Source organism: Lichenostomus cassidix, chromosome Z, assembly GCF_008360975.1.
Source record: "Lichenostomus cassidix isolate B80296 chromosome Z, HeHo_3.0, whole genome shotgun sequence".
NCBI classification, from domain to species: domain Eukaryota; kingdom Metazoa; phylum Chordata; class Aves; order Passeriformes; family Meliphagidae; genus Lichenostomus; species Lichenostomus cassidix.
The window spans coordinates 66904351-66918503 of record NC_139511.1 but is presented as its reverse complement, the minus strand read 5'-3'; the positions used below and the strand labels follow the sequence as shown (position 1 = coordinate 66918503).

At 39.5% G+C, this 14153-nt stretch overlaps 1 protein-coding gene across 3 annotated transcripts in view; it reads left to right on the top strand.

Annotated features, from left to right (window-relative positions):
• The window catches only part of DNAI1 (dynein axonemal intermediate chain 1), a 136287-nt gene that overhangs the window by 20391 nt on the left and 101743 nt on the right, over positions 1-14153 (top strand). For all 3 annotated transcript variants that reach the window (XM_085042523.1, XM_085042522.1, XM_085042524.1), the window contains exons 8-11: positions 876-935; positions 3059-3193; positions 11045-11132; positions 11956-12073. In XM_085042523.1, the coding sequence (XP_084898649.1) occupies positions 876-935; positions 3059-3193; positions 11045-11132; positions 11956-12073 (401 nt within the window). The remainder of the gene's footprint in view (positions 1-875; positions 936-3058; positions 3194-11044; positions 11133-11955; positions 12074-14153) is intronic.

The window sequence follows — 14153 nt, the reverse complement described above, 5'->3', positions numbered from 1 at the left end:
GCTTACTGCAAAGTTTGAGCTAAGATTCTATGTCATTCAAAGATCCCAGCGGAGGCCGTGGAATTTCTTATCTCTTTTTTCCCAGATACGGTTATTCTCTTCTTCCCAATGATTTTACTGGGAGAAGCTTGTGTGTCTCTGTATGATTCTGCCTTTGAAAGCAGAGTATAGACCTCAAATAGCTGCACAGTACTGCTATGTGCTGTAGAGGATGTGCGGTTTCTGCCTCTGAGACTTCTTCACTTCAGAGGTCAGTGAAATGCTACAGGCAGTTTCTTAAAAGTATTCTGGCACAGCCGTTTTTTGAAGGAAGATGCTGTTCTATTAAATGTATTAAAATATATTCTAAAATATATTCTGAAAATATATTCATTTATTTCAGAATGTTGATGTAAGGATGGTAAAAATATTATTTCAGTAGCAGCAGATGAATTGTTTGTAAATTTCATGCTGTTAAAATATTTTCTTTTGACTGTTGTATCCAAATGGCTTTTTCATGCATAGAACAAAACTTTTCAAATTTTTAGGATGTCATAACTGATACCATGACTGGTAACAGAACATTTCAAATGGTAGTGGTGAAACAAACCATTTGAACGCCTTAAAAATGAACTACTGTAATATTTAAAGTGTGTGGGAAGAAATCAGAAGGTCTTGTGAATGTTCTTTTGGTCCACAAGAAAATCTATTTGTCGTTGCATGATCACCAATACTGTTGTGCAGTGCTCTAGGAGTCATTTGGATATTAAGTTATTGCTCTAGGAGTCATTTGGATATTAAGTTATTCATGCAGAGAGTTTCCACAGCTGGATTGTGTCACTGCAGAGGGCTTCTCTGCTGAAATTATGCTTCTTCATGTTTTTTTCTTTTTTCAGGAAAAAGGAAATCAAACTGACCCTGCACCTTTTGTAGTTTACTCAGCCAATGTTAACCAGGTATATCTATCTATCTATTATCTATCTATCTATCTATCTATCTATCTATCTATCTATCATCTATCTATCTATCTATCTATCTATCTATCTATATCTATCTCCTTTTTATGTTTAAAATTGTTTTAGAATACATTTTGGAAATTGAGGTGTGAGAAAGTTAAAACCAAATTATTGTGATTGTATTCCTTGCAGTGGAATGAATTCCTTTACTGTGGCTTTGATCTCTGGTTTGAATCTGACAGTAAACTACTATGACCCTCTTTCCTACCTTAATGGGTGAACTTGCTCATGGTTTATATTGCCAAGGTTAAGTGCCTCAGTTTAGATGCTTTTCGTTGGTTTGTTTTTTGTCAGCCACCCTGACTGGTCTGCTTTAGAGAGTAGAAATGGGGAAACAACAGTGTGAGAATAGTTTTGGGCCCAGCAAAAGGTGGCCTGCAGCTTGCAGGGTACTCACTCTGCTAGAGAAGTAGCTCTCTTTTGGAGTATTGTTAAGAATCTGGCATACACAGCACTTGGGTTTTTATTTTTTCTAGGTTTAGCTGTATGCCAAAGCAGGTTTCTAAAGCCCAAAGCTGAACCAAATGAGAACTACAGCATAAGGATCGTGGAAGACCTGTTGCAAGAGGCTTAGCTCTGTTTTATGTAGTGGAAATGTATCGATCTATTCATGATGAAAGACTGTATAGCATTTTCTACATCCCTTAAAAATGTGAAAAAAAAAATTTTGTATGGAATTTCACAAATGAAATATGTTACAGTGGAAAAGGAATCCAGCGTTTTCTGGTGATTAATTCTCAGGTATTTGCAAAATGTAGTTGGTTTTGTTGCAGATACAAACATTGTTCAAACTAGTGTATCAAACTGGTACTGAAACATTGTTTTGTTACCTGTGAGCAGAGAAAAACCAGGGAGAAACTGTAGGGCAATGGCACCAACTTAAAAAATGCTGTTATAGAGAGTGATAGGAAGGGGAGTGAAGGTATCTCTGTCAGGTTAAAAACTGTAATCCATTCTATTCCTGAACCTGAAATTACAGAGTAATTGGTCTGAGATCTTCCCTCCCTCCAGCTAGAGTTTTCTTCCATTTTTTTTCTGAGAGTGAAATATCCTGAGAGTTAGAACAGAGGTCTTTAAGATAATTCGGCCTTGAATAAGATTTTGCATTAAGTGTTTGAAAGCTAAGAGGAAAGATTTTCCATTGATTTCTTTCTGTAATGTTGAAATTTTCAGTGGATCTTAAATGACATTTTTATGTAAACCCCTTTTCCCCCTCTCAGCTATTTTTTTCCTTCATGTTCTTTCTTATGCTTCCAATTTCCTAGTCCAAACTTTTCTGTTCTGCTCCTTCTCATACTTTTCTCATCTTCTTTGTCCTTTCTCTGATGTTTGGAACATCTTTCGATCTCACTTCTGCCTGCAAATTTACAACACAATACAGTTTTTTTACTAAGGAGTTCTGCAACCTTTATTCCAATGTTCTAGTCTATATTCTGTGTTGTAATCATACTCCCTATCCTAAGCTGATGTGTCAGATTGCCTTATGTTTTGTCCTGAAAATAATAAATCTGCTTTAGATACAATACTAGCACTTCAATACTAATGAATAATTCTTAGGAGAAATAACTTTTGGATCTACTCAAGTAAGACATGTATGGCATGTGGCATAGCAGGAGATGTGAAACTGCTCTCAGTTTCCATTTGATCATATACTGCAGAGTCGGAGTCCAAATTTAAATTGTGTTAAGCAACTACAATTTAATTTTCAAATACCACATGAGAAATGTCATAAAGCAAATGTTTAATGTATGTTTCCCAATAAACACTGATAAATTAGCCAAACACAAAGTCCTGCAAAAATAAAATCAAAGCAGCAAGTGGAGTGTTTGAAGAAGGAAATTGTAAAGAATGCAGTAATGTGTTCTTAAAATAAGATATGCCCCATCATGCTTTAAGAATCCTTTAACTCAGCCCTTCTTCTTTGTGCAAAGAGACAGACATTCAGCTAATACCAGCAGCAGTGTTACTGTTGTGATGACTGTCATATTTTTGTGATAGTATAGATGGCTGTTCTCAGGATTATGATCAGGTTCTGATAAATCCTGCCTCTGTCTGTCTCTCAGTGGGACATCTATGATGCCTATGTGGAGGAACTTAAGAGAAAAGAAAAGGAAAAAGAGAAAGAAAAAGCAAAACCTCAGGCAGTAAAGAAAGAAGACAAGAAACTTGGAAGGAAGTTATCCTTTGTGGAGGCACAGGTATGTTTCATAATATGGGATGAAAGCTGCTCCAAGTGGTTGTAGGTGCATCTGTAGTGCAAATCGGGTGAAAGCAAGTCATGCTGGCTGTGTAGCTTGTTGTCTCAGTTGGCAAATAACAATTTAAGGAAATGCAAAAATTAGTTTTTGCTATAAATTATATTTCTAAAACAGGATTTCTGTTGTGCTGTATAAAACAGGATTTTGATTTTGCATGATCTTGTTTTCAAAATTGACTTCCAAGTGAGTTATATAGCTTTCTTTTTTTGTGCATTTTGTTTGTGTCTCATTTTTTATTATTATGTGAGGGATAAAAGAATGAAATAGGAAGAAACACTGCATCATATTTCAAATAATTGTAAGTGATGAGGTGGTTTTATGTACAATGTTTCAATCTGAAAAGCAAAGAAATTCAGGATTATTTCAAAATATAGCACTGTAGTAAAACATTTTTCACAATTTTTTAATTTCAATTTTTGATGTTCTCATAGAATTACAATTTATACACTTTCGAATTATAAATACATAAGTGGCATGCTTCTTGGAGTATCAGATGTCTTAATACCTGCCACACCTTCAGCTGATGCTGTGATCTTGCTGTGATGGTGATACTGACTCCTAATCCAGACTCCTCTGTCAGGAGCTGTCTAGGAGTGCCTTGTGGGACTGACACAGTTCATTCCACCAAAGTGACAGTATCCCCATCTTAAAAATACCATCCCACTTCTGCCACTGGGTGTACAATATATAGGACAATATGAGAGCCCTGAAAGATTTTCTTCATGTTCCAAAGTATTTTCAAGGTGTTCTGGAAGTTTCTATTACAGTTTAACTAGCTGTAAACTGGCTTTCTTTCCTCATCTAAGGTAAACCATTTAGAAGGCAAACTGAAATAATTTCTATAATGACTGGAGCAAGATCAGTTCCTAACAAGTCAGTTTGTAACATGATCCTAGAATAGACGTAGATATATCAACATAAGTAAGGTAGATATATACGTATATGTAATTAGAGCTGACTCCAGAAACCAGCTTTAGCTCTTTCATACCATATGGCTGATACAACTGCAAGGATTTGGCTGGTTTAGCCACAAAGCCGCACTGTGCCAGCATAAGCCTTACAGTGTAAACAGACCAGGAACATGTTCTGAGAGGCTTCTTCTTGTGAATTGTACCATGGAAATTCACAGTCCTTTTGCAAACCAATAAACCTTCCACTTGAGTATGTTTCAGAGAATTAAGCCTGAAGTCAGCATTACAGTTACAGGCTTAAAGGGCGGACTGCTAAAAACTGATAATGAAAACAAAGTAAATATTCTACCAATGAAACCATATTGTAAAACACCTGCTGCCCACTCCACTAGCAACAGTGGGAAATTGAAATCCAGTCACTCATGACCTCTTTGGTATTTTGCTTTTCATCCTTAATGCTTTCCAAGGAGCTTGCAGAGCTAAAACTTAGCCAAAGCTAGCAAGTCAATGCACTGAATAAATGAAAGGTAAAGCTTCTTTATGCAGAGCACGCTGAGGTCCTCTGTGAAGCTGGTAGACCAACTTGAAGTATATGAAAAACCAAATGAATTTTCTACTCATTAACTGGAAAAAAAAGCAACCTGCAGTACTCCAAGGCTCAAATCAGATTTACAACAGTCATTATGTCTATTCAGACATAGGTCTATGGAAATTAAAGGTTGATGGCACCAGAATCTGTATTTCTAGCCTCAAGTCAGCAAATGGAGAAGTGGGTTTTGTGGAGCTGCTAACTCACAGGTCACATACTTCACACCCTGCTAGTTGAAACACATCTTTTCCAGCTGAACACTTTCTAAGGACAAACTGTGCTTGGTCACTGCTGAAGGGAACTGTGTGGAACATCAAGCAGTAGACATGGCTGATCTGGATCAAGGTGCAGTGGCTAGAAGCCACAATTGATTGCCACCATTGTTTTGGTAAGGATAGGTATTATCATGAAAAACTATGATAGCTACTGAGATAGCACCAAATTCAACCCAAAGGAAAGAAGAAGAGAAAATGAGTGTCTGTTACCACAGGTAATAGACACTGATGGAAGCTGCTGCTATGGTAGGAGGTCATGAAAGAGAAGATCTAAAAACTAGAGCCACAGCTGGAGACGATGGTAGGAGTTAGATGAGGATTTGAAAATGTAATGTATGAAAAGAGAGGGAAAACAGTACAGGTACTGAATAAGAGCATAAAAGAACACATGACTGGGAGAGGAAGGATGTGATCCAAGAAAACATGGCCAAAAGCAGAGAAGAAAAGGAGGGAAGAGGAGGCGAGGCGAGGCGAGGCGAGGCGAGGCGAGGCGAGGCGAGGCGAGGCGAGGAGAGGCGAGGAGAGGAGAGTTAAGCAGAAGCTTCTCACTAGGGGAAAAGAAGTAAAATGAAGTTATGCATTGCACTGAAGAATTAGGAGAAGCAAGATGGTTTAGCAAAGCAGAAGATAGAAGCCGCCAACAGGAAAGGAAGGGAAATAACCAAGGATTTCAGCAGAAAAACGGTTGAGAATCTGTTAAAGAAGACATATGAGCAAATAAAAGTTGGAATAACAGAAAGTGTTTGACTGGAGACTGTGATGGGGGACTCCTAGAAATCTCTCCACGTACCTCACACTCAAATAGATCTAGAGAGGGAAGGCTGTGTTACATCCAATAGCAGGGATACAACATTTGGAACTTTTCCTCAGTTTTTAATCAAGGCAGTATACAGGCCATGGATAACACAGGACACCAAAGAGGAATGACATGAAATTTTCTGAGCTGAAAATACCTGGAAGCAGAGATAATGAGGCAGAAATGTTGTATCTACCTGTCCTGCTCTTTCTGTTCCTGTACTATCTGTGTATGGCTGTGATTATAGGGAGGATACTCAATGATCTTAAAGGTCTTTTCCAACCCAAATGATTCTATGATTCAACACTCCTGACCCAGAGACATGCTTGGTCTGATCTACAGCTCTGCTTATATTCTTGAATGAACCTAGAAATGACCATATCTGAGGCAGAGGCAAAATGCAAAGAGCTTGATATAATTGATGCAGGCTTGCTCCTCTCACCCTGAGATGGCAAGACATGAAACCACAAGTCTGATATTAAGGATTTTTAATGAATCTATCCAAAGAGAGGTGAAGCAATGTGATTGGAGCATAGCAAGGACATGTTGTGTGCAAGAGCAGCAAAATTGGTTCCATTAGGCTGACCTTTAACAGTACATGAGGCAACAGAATTAATAAGGAGGAAAAATATACAGAACAGGGATTAAATATGAAATGGAATAAAATAGCACATATTTACCAAAAGTATACTGTGTCCAAATAACTTAATCTCTTTTTTTAGTGAAAGGCAAGTTGTGTTTTTCTTAAACAAGGAAAGTAGATTAAAGGTAATCTAGCTGGAATTCTGTAAACTATTGCTATAGTGCCATTAGGCAATGACTGGCTAGACCAGAAAAATTGTTGCTATTACAGCTTGGGAGGGCCTGGTGGAGTGGAAGACTTCATTTTGGAGTATCAAAACAATCTTTGGTGCGGAGCAAGCTTACTGTTTGTAATGATGGGGAGAAACATGAATATGTTTCTCTAAGAACTCTGTGTTGGTTGGTGAGTCGTGATGAGGCTATGAAAGACAAGTATATTACTGGAATATACCATGTCATGAATAGCAGAGAAGATATTTATGTTATGTAAGGTGGGGTGGTACCTTTTCAGGAGTAGAACAGTGATATGTGATTTTGATCACCACGTTTCAAAGATACTGATTGCAAACCTGCATAGATATGGAAAATATAATAAGAAATTGAAAGCTTGAATACACAACACTAGAAAATCTTAACATGTTTATCTGTTAATGCAAAAGTAGGTAGGGAATCTGAATTAGATAACAGAGGGGGAATTACTAAGGCAGAATATAGTGTAAACAGAAATACAGTTGGATGTCAACCAATTAGAAATACAAAAACTAAAATATTAATTAAATTAAATTAATTAAAATGTAAAATTAAAGCTGGAACTTACTGCACTGGAACAGTCTCTAGTCTCTTTTGAAAAAGAAGTGGTTGCTCATTGTCCTAAAAAGTCCAAATAAAATTTATATTTAACAGAGAAATGTACATTCCTGAACCATTTGAGGTCCTGTCTCACTTGTCTGTCTCACAGTAACATTACCTATGTCTGAGGTATGCCTGGTGAGACCTCCCACAGGGTCACAAACATCACTTGGGAGCTCTTAGATGACTGCTATTATTTTTTATATAACAGGTGAATTTAGAATGCAATTAACTTTCACATTATTGTTCACCTGTTCCTGGTTATCTGTAGGAGTGGATCTGTTGTTACCAACTCCCCTGCCTTCAATTTTCTGTTTGCAGTCTATGAGAATTAAAAGCGAGGAGGGAAAATGAACAGATGAGTACAGTTATGGAATTTAATAACTGCTTGACATGATTCAAACTGAGGGATTTTATTTGGGATTTACAGTTGGTGTTTGCATTCATGTGCTGTCTGGGCAACAGCCCTGTACTGTTCTTCTTTCTTTGCAAAGCAGGGGCTTTTCTAGTCACAGTATATGTATTGCCAGAGGTATGAGCAGTTACTGCACTGATTTTAGGGTGGGGTTTGTCTTCTGCATATGTGGTTACACACCAGTAGAAGCTTTTCTTCCTGCTTCAGTTTACAGGAGTTGCATTGCAACTGGCCAGCTGCTGAGAGGCAAATTTGAGGCAATTAGTTTTAAGGAATTACAGAGCAAGCAAGATCAAGACATTTATTTTCAAAGTATTAGCCCATTATCCATCTTACATATGATTCAATTAACATTATTGCTGTTCTAAAAATAACATGCACAGAAATAAGCAGAAGAAATGTGTATCCTATGAGCTCTCACTGAGTTTGGCTAGCTGGCTCAGAATTGGCCTACAATGGAAAAGTGTGCTCCAAACAGATATTTAAAAAAAAAAAAAAAAAAGATAAATTAGGCCTAGCACTTCTTCTGAAGATTTATTTCAGTAGTATACAGAATAAATAAAATCTGAAACAGCACAGGATACAAAGAGAAAATAACTTACTCTGATCCACTTATAATGTCAAAAATGTAGTTAGTCATGGATGTGTTGTTAACAACATAGCTACCTGACAGAAAAGCTGACTTAAAGCTTTTTTGATTCCTCTGGAAAGTTTCCTGCATTGTAGGAAAAAAAATCAATTTAATAATATATTGTTTCTGCATTTACAAGGTTGTTTTGTTTTTTGCTTTGTTTCTTTTTAGTTTGTAGCCTATTTTCCACTGACCCCTCCAAAAAATAAAATTTATAGAGTCATAGTATCATCAATTGATAGAATGGTTTGGGTTGGAAGGGACCTTGAAGATTATCTAGTTCCAACTCTCCTGACATGGGCAGGGACACCTTCCACTAGACCAGGTTGCTCAAAGCCCCATCCAACCTGGCCTTAAACACTTCCAGGGATGTGGAGTCCACAGCTTCTGGGGGCAACCTGTTTCAGTGCATCAGCACCCTCACAGTAAAGAATTTCTCCCTAATATTTAACCCAAGTCTACCCTCTTTCAATTTAAAACAGGTGTTCCTCATCCTATCACTAAACTTCTTGATAGAGATTCCCTCCCTGTATTTCCCGTAGGTATTCCTTTAGGTAATGGGAGGTGCTCTAAGGTCTCCCCAGAGTCTTCTCTTCTCCAGGCTGAACAACGTCAACTCTCTCAGCTTCTCTCCATAGGACAGAGGCTCCAGCTCCTGATCATATTCATGGCCTCTTCTGGGCTCACTCCAACAGGTTCATATTCTTCCTGTGCTGGGACCCCGGAGCTGGATGCAGTGCTCCAGGTGGAGTCTCACCAGAGTGGATCAGAGGGGCAGAATCCTCTCCCTTGGTCTGCTACCTTTCTCTGAGCTCGGTTTTAAGTTCTGCTTAGTCCTTTCTAGGATGGGAGAAGAGGACTGCATACGTTGCTGGAGGCATAAGCAAACCATGGATTTATAAAAAATGTAACAGTTTACAGACTTCTTTTTCTCTTTTGTCCTCTCATCTCTGTGTAGCCCTATTAGTTTCATGCTCTTTGAAGTGAGACTTGGTCTCCCTTGAGTCTGTGCTGAGCCCAGGAAAGAAGCAGAGAGATGGACACAAATAATCTGGAGTCATGTTCCTAGCTCTGACTGTGACTGTGTAGCGTAGTTTGGTCAACTCATTTCACTTTTTCTTTTCATGTGCCCGGCGCTCTCTGAGCTGTGTCAAGGATGACATGTTTCTTTTTAGTGTTGTCACTATGAAGGAAATCTTACTGTGCTGGTAGCCATCAGTCTCTAGCAGGGGTTTAAAGATGAAAGGCTTTGAAACACTGGTGGGTCTTTGAGGCAGCAGCAGTGGATGGGAATTCAGGCACTTGGAGCAGCAAGCTCTAAGAGCACTTTATATGTGCCTTGGCATTCTCACATCATTGCACAGAGCTGTGATGGCATCATCCCTGTATGGTCCAGCACAGTCTGTGGGCTTTCAAGCTTTGTCCTTCCCACTACTGGCACCCAGACTTCTTGTCCTTCTTAATCCAGTCCTTAGTTAATCTGATGCCTAGTTTAGAGACTAAACAAGGTAAAAGCTTGTTAGTCTCTAAAAGATGATGCCTGATGGGTTTTTGTCCTTTTATTTTACTTTTATACTCTCTTCATATATATATACTTTATATATAACCTTTTACCCTTCCCCCTTCCTGTACTTTTTACTCCCTGTATCATAACCCTACGTATCTATCACCCTAGTACCCTTGCCCTGCTCAGAATCCTTTGGGGAAGATGAAACATCCCCACAATCTCAAAAGCATGATGCACCAACCTTGAACAGGCCCCCATCACTGAGACATGTTTTTGTAAACTAAGTAGTAATCTTTTGGGGGGGGGGGGCAATTTTAATAAGGGGACAATTACTTCATTTATTAGACTTCTTATTGGAGACTTTTAGATAGGTATTCTAATCTAGGCTGTCCATAAATTGTATATGGGGGATAACGTCGGAGCTTGTTCATCAGTGTGCATCTGGGATCCTATTAAACCAAGGTAAAACCCCTTTCCTATACTGTGTGTCTGCGTCTAAAATTTTTTACTAGCGATTTAAGGCATCAAATCCAGTTTGGATTTCACTAGTCACACATGCACACGGAGTAAGTATAGAGAGCACAATCACGCAAAAATAGTTGAGAATGGAGTTTAGGAAGATGTGGTGATCAGCCAGAGGGCTTGGTCAGATAAGCATACCAATCAGCCACCAGCTGACAGACCACTAGCACCTGCTAGGCTCTCTTTTCTCCACTTGTGCATGGGTGTGTGAATGCATCAAGTTGGAATTAGCCAGTGATTGACTGAAGGACTCCTAAATCCTGTGATGCTTACTTAGCGCATGAGACCTTAGAGCTCTCCAGGTGGAGTGAGAGGGTGCTCATGCATGATCAATTTCATCATCGATTTCATCACTGAATCTAATGAACTGTTGTCCAGTGAGATGGGGTAGGAATTGTGCATGTCCTTTTATCTCATCCCATCAGGAGTTAGCTTGAAAGACAAGACTTTTAACTACTTTTGTAGGTAAGTACCTGTATTGAGATAAATCAGGAAAAACCACTGAAGTTGCTGCAGCTCAGCTGTGGATGGCATCTTGCTAAATTTATAATAAAGCAATCACAGTTTTTCAAGTGCCCATATCATCAGGTGCTAGTGTGACACATTTCAAATTAATCTGTATTCAGGATCAAAGGACTCAAGCTTTTCAGTCACATGAGATCTGAGGCACCTGTAAACAGACAGGAAATACATTTTCTCTTCCTTTCTTTTCAGCACATTGATGCTCTAAGCCATGTCGCAAAGGCTGCTAAAATAGCGGAACGGATGGTGAATCTGAACACATTTGATGATATTGCACAAGGTATGGCCCACTGAGAGGTGCTTCTAACTCAAGTCTGAAGTCCTGCAGATAAGTAGCTACTGCCATAGGTAGAATAGACTAGAATAGACTAGACTAGACTAGAATAGAATAGACTAGAATTGACTAGACTAGACTAGACTAGAATAGAATAGAATAGAATAGAATAGAATAGAATAGAAATAATATGAGTGGGTCTAGGAACCTGCTGACTCACACAAGGCAAATAGTACATCAAACCATGGGCATGCAAAGATCATACCACATTAGCCCTCTTCTGAGCTGGCTGGGGACAGCAGGTCTGGTAAGCATTGCCCTCCCTGTAGCACTACCTTCCCTCAGTAGGTACATCACTCCTGGATGCAGGTGCTGGTGGAAGCAGCCAGAGCCAAGCAGCTCCTTGCTCACCTACAGATTCCAGCCACAGCAACATACTCAGTCATGATGTCATTTTGCAAAAGTCATTTTGCTGTCTCTGCTCAGCCACCTCCTGAAGGGCCACGTCTAGCTCTCGGAGTGGCCTGAGGTCATACCTTGCTCTGGGCTTCTATTTTCTTGTTAATCCTTTGTCTACTGACCATCAGTTTGATTTTTATTTTTCCCATGTGTCTGAGGACTTTGTGCTTGGTAAAATGAACTTACAGGGCTGAGGTGCTGGTTTGGAGTTTGGACTTAAGAGCTGAGATGGACTTTACAATAACAATGGGGTTGTGCAGAATCTGTGAGAATTACAGATTGTCTTTTAAAGCTTCCCTGACAGTGAACTGTCCTGATTTATTTCCAATTTCTCTACTGGGACCTTTTCCTTGATTTTTGTTTGGTTTAGATTTTAAATATTTTGAGGATGCCTCAGATGAATTCAGAGGCCAGAAAGGAACTCTCCTCCCACTCTGGAAGTTCCAGTACGAAAAAACCAAGAAACTTGCAGTTACTGCCATCTCCTGGTAAGTCTCTTCATTCCAAACTTACTCTCGACTGTTGCGCAGGGGAATGGGATGGAATGTAATGGGATCTTACAAGGCAGGGCTGGTTTCTGTGGGAACACGGTTTTGACTTATTACAGTCAGCTGCTTGGGCAGCAGCTAAACATACCTGGTGCTTCTGGTTGCAAAGAAGATTGTGTAAGGCTGAGTGTGCCAGGCTTGTGCTCTTCAGCAGAAACTGAAGGCAGAGCAGGCTCTGTGCAGCACTGAGGAAAAGTTAGTGTGGTTAGCAGGGCAAAGAAGGGTTGCTTCTTGGGAAAGCTGGGATAGCTGTGTCATATCTTTGGAAAATATGCTGTAGGAATGAGCCCTGCACAGGACAGCACCAAAAATCCCACTGTGTGCCTGAGAATGTTGAGCAAACACTTCTCAAACTCTGTTAGGCTGGTGCTGTGACCACTTCCCTGGGTAGCCTGTTCCAGTGCTCAGCCACCCTCTGGATGAAGAATCTTTCCCTAATATCCAACCTAGCCCTCTCCTGACACAGCTTCAGGCTATTCCCTTGGCTCCTGTCACTTGTCACCATAGAGAAGTCCCTGCCCCTCCTCTTCTCCTCAGAAGGAAGTTGTAACTGCAATGTCTCCCATCAGTCTCCTGTTCTCCAGGCTGAACAGACCAAGTCACCTCAGCCACTCCTCATACTGCTTCCCCTCCAGACAACACTAGTATTTGTGTATTATGATCTTGCACAGTTCAGTGCAGTAGACATTTGCCCTGCAGTCCACTTTTGCATATTTGGTCAGTCCAAAAATGATCACTGATATCTGGAGATCAACTCTCTTTTGTTCTGGGATACTATTGCTTTTGTTATTACTGCAAAAAAACCCACTCATCACCGACCTGAATGAGTCCTTTCATTTTCTAACATGCTTGATTCTCCTCAGAGTAGGCTTGGTTCATGCACTGCGCGTGAGACATACCTAGTCAGACCCTGTCCTGTGCTCCCCTAGGCCTTCTCTCACTTGTTTGTGGGACAGTGTGAGCACATTTGTGCCTTGCTAAGGAGGATCTGTAGAGAGACAGAGCAGGATTTCAGTCTTCTGCCTTTCAAGCCACTGTGGTATTATATAATAGAGTGTCAAGCATGCAGTTGTGTGAGAATTACAGAACAATAGTTAAAATGGAAAGCAAAATTGGGAAAAAGACATCTTTAATAGGTAGTTTGCATTGCTGTTTTACTTGTCTCCAGGAAATGATAACAGAAAAATGGTTCTGAAATGGGAAGGATGACTCCAAATTGCTTTATGTAATAAGCTGTTCTAATTCAATTTTTATTCTTTAGTTTTTAGCAGTGGCAGTCCATTTAGTGAAAAGAACAAGTGCATTAGGATGCCTAGGTATTAGCCCAAATGAAAAAGGAGAAATGAAAGAGGAAGTGGGTTTATTTTATCAATTCAGAGTTGCAAGTCAGAGAAAATACTCATTAGATAATTTCCACATACATTCAATTTCACAGGATTGTTACCCTCTTGTGCTGTGTGAGCTCAAGGATAACAACATTACTGATCTTTGTCCTATGGAAACCCTACCTACAGTAACATACCACACACAGTAGAGGTTGTAGAGAGGGTAGATGTTTTTTGAAGAGACTTTAGGAGACACAGTAGATAGCTAATTGCTCATAGTCAGTATTTGCCTCAGGAAATACACTGTCCACCAGCTGGGTCAGGAGGGAATTTCCCTTACTTATCTGTGGGAATGATTGTGAATTCATGAACTGGTAGCTGTCTCTCTCATAATTTAATAACAGGTAGGGAAAGTGTGTTATTGATTTAGAAACTCCTTAATTGTTGCTGCTGAAAGATGGGAACCAACATATTCCTGCCTTTTTGCTTTCCTCAAAGATCTAATTTTTTTAGGTAAACTTTCTGGAATTATGAAATGGATAAGCCAAGAAGTGCTGGAGATTGACATCATGTCTGTCTTTTTATCCTTTTCATCTACTGTTTTTGTCTTCTGAGTTCTGCTTTTGTGTGCATCTTGAGTTTGGAAGAGTTACTCACAAACTTTACTAGTGCATGTGGTCAAAGGGCAGAGCCCT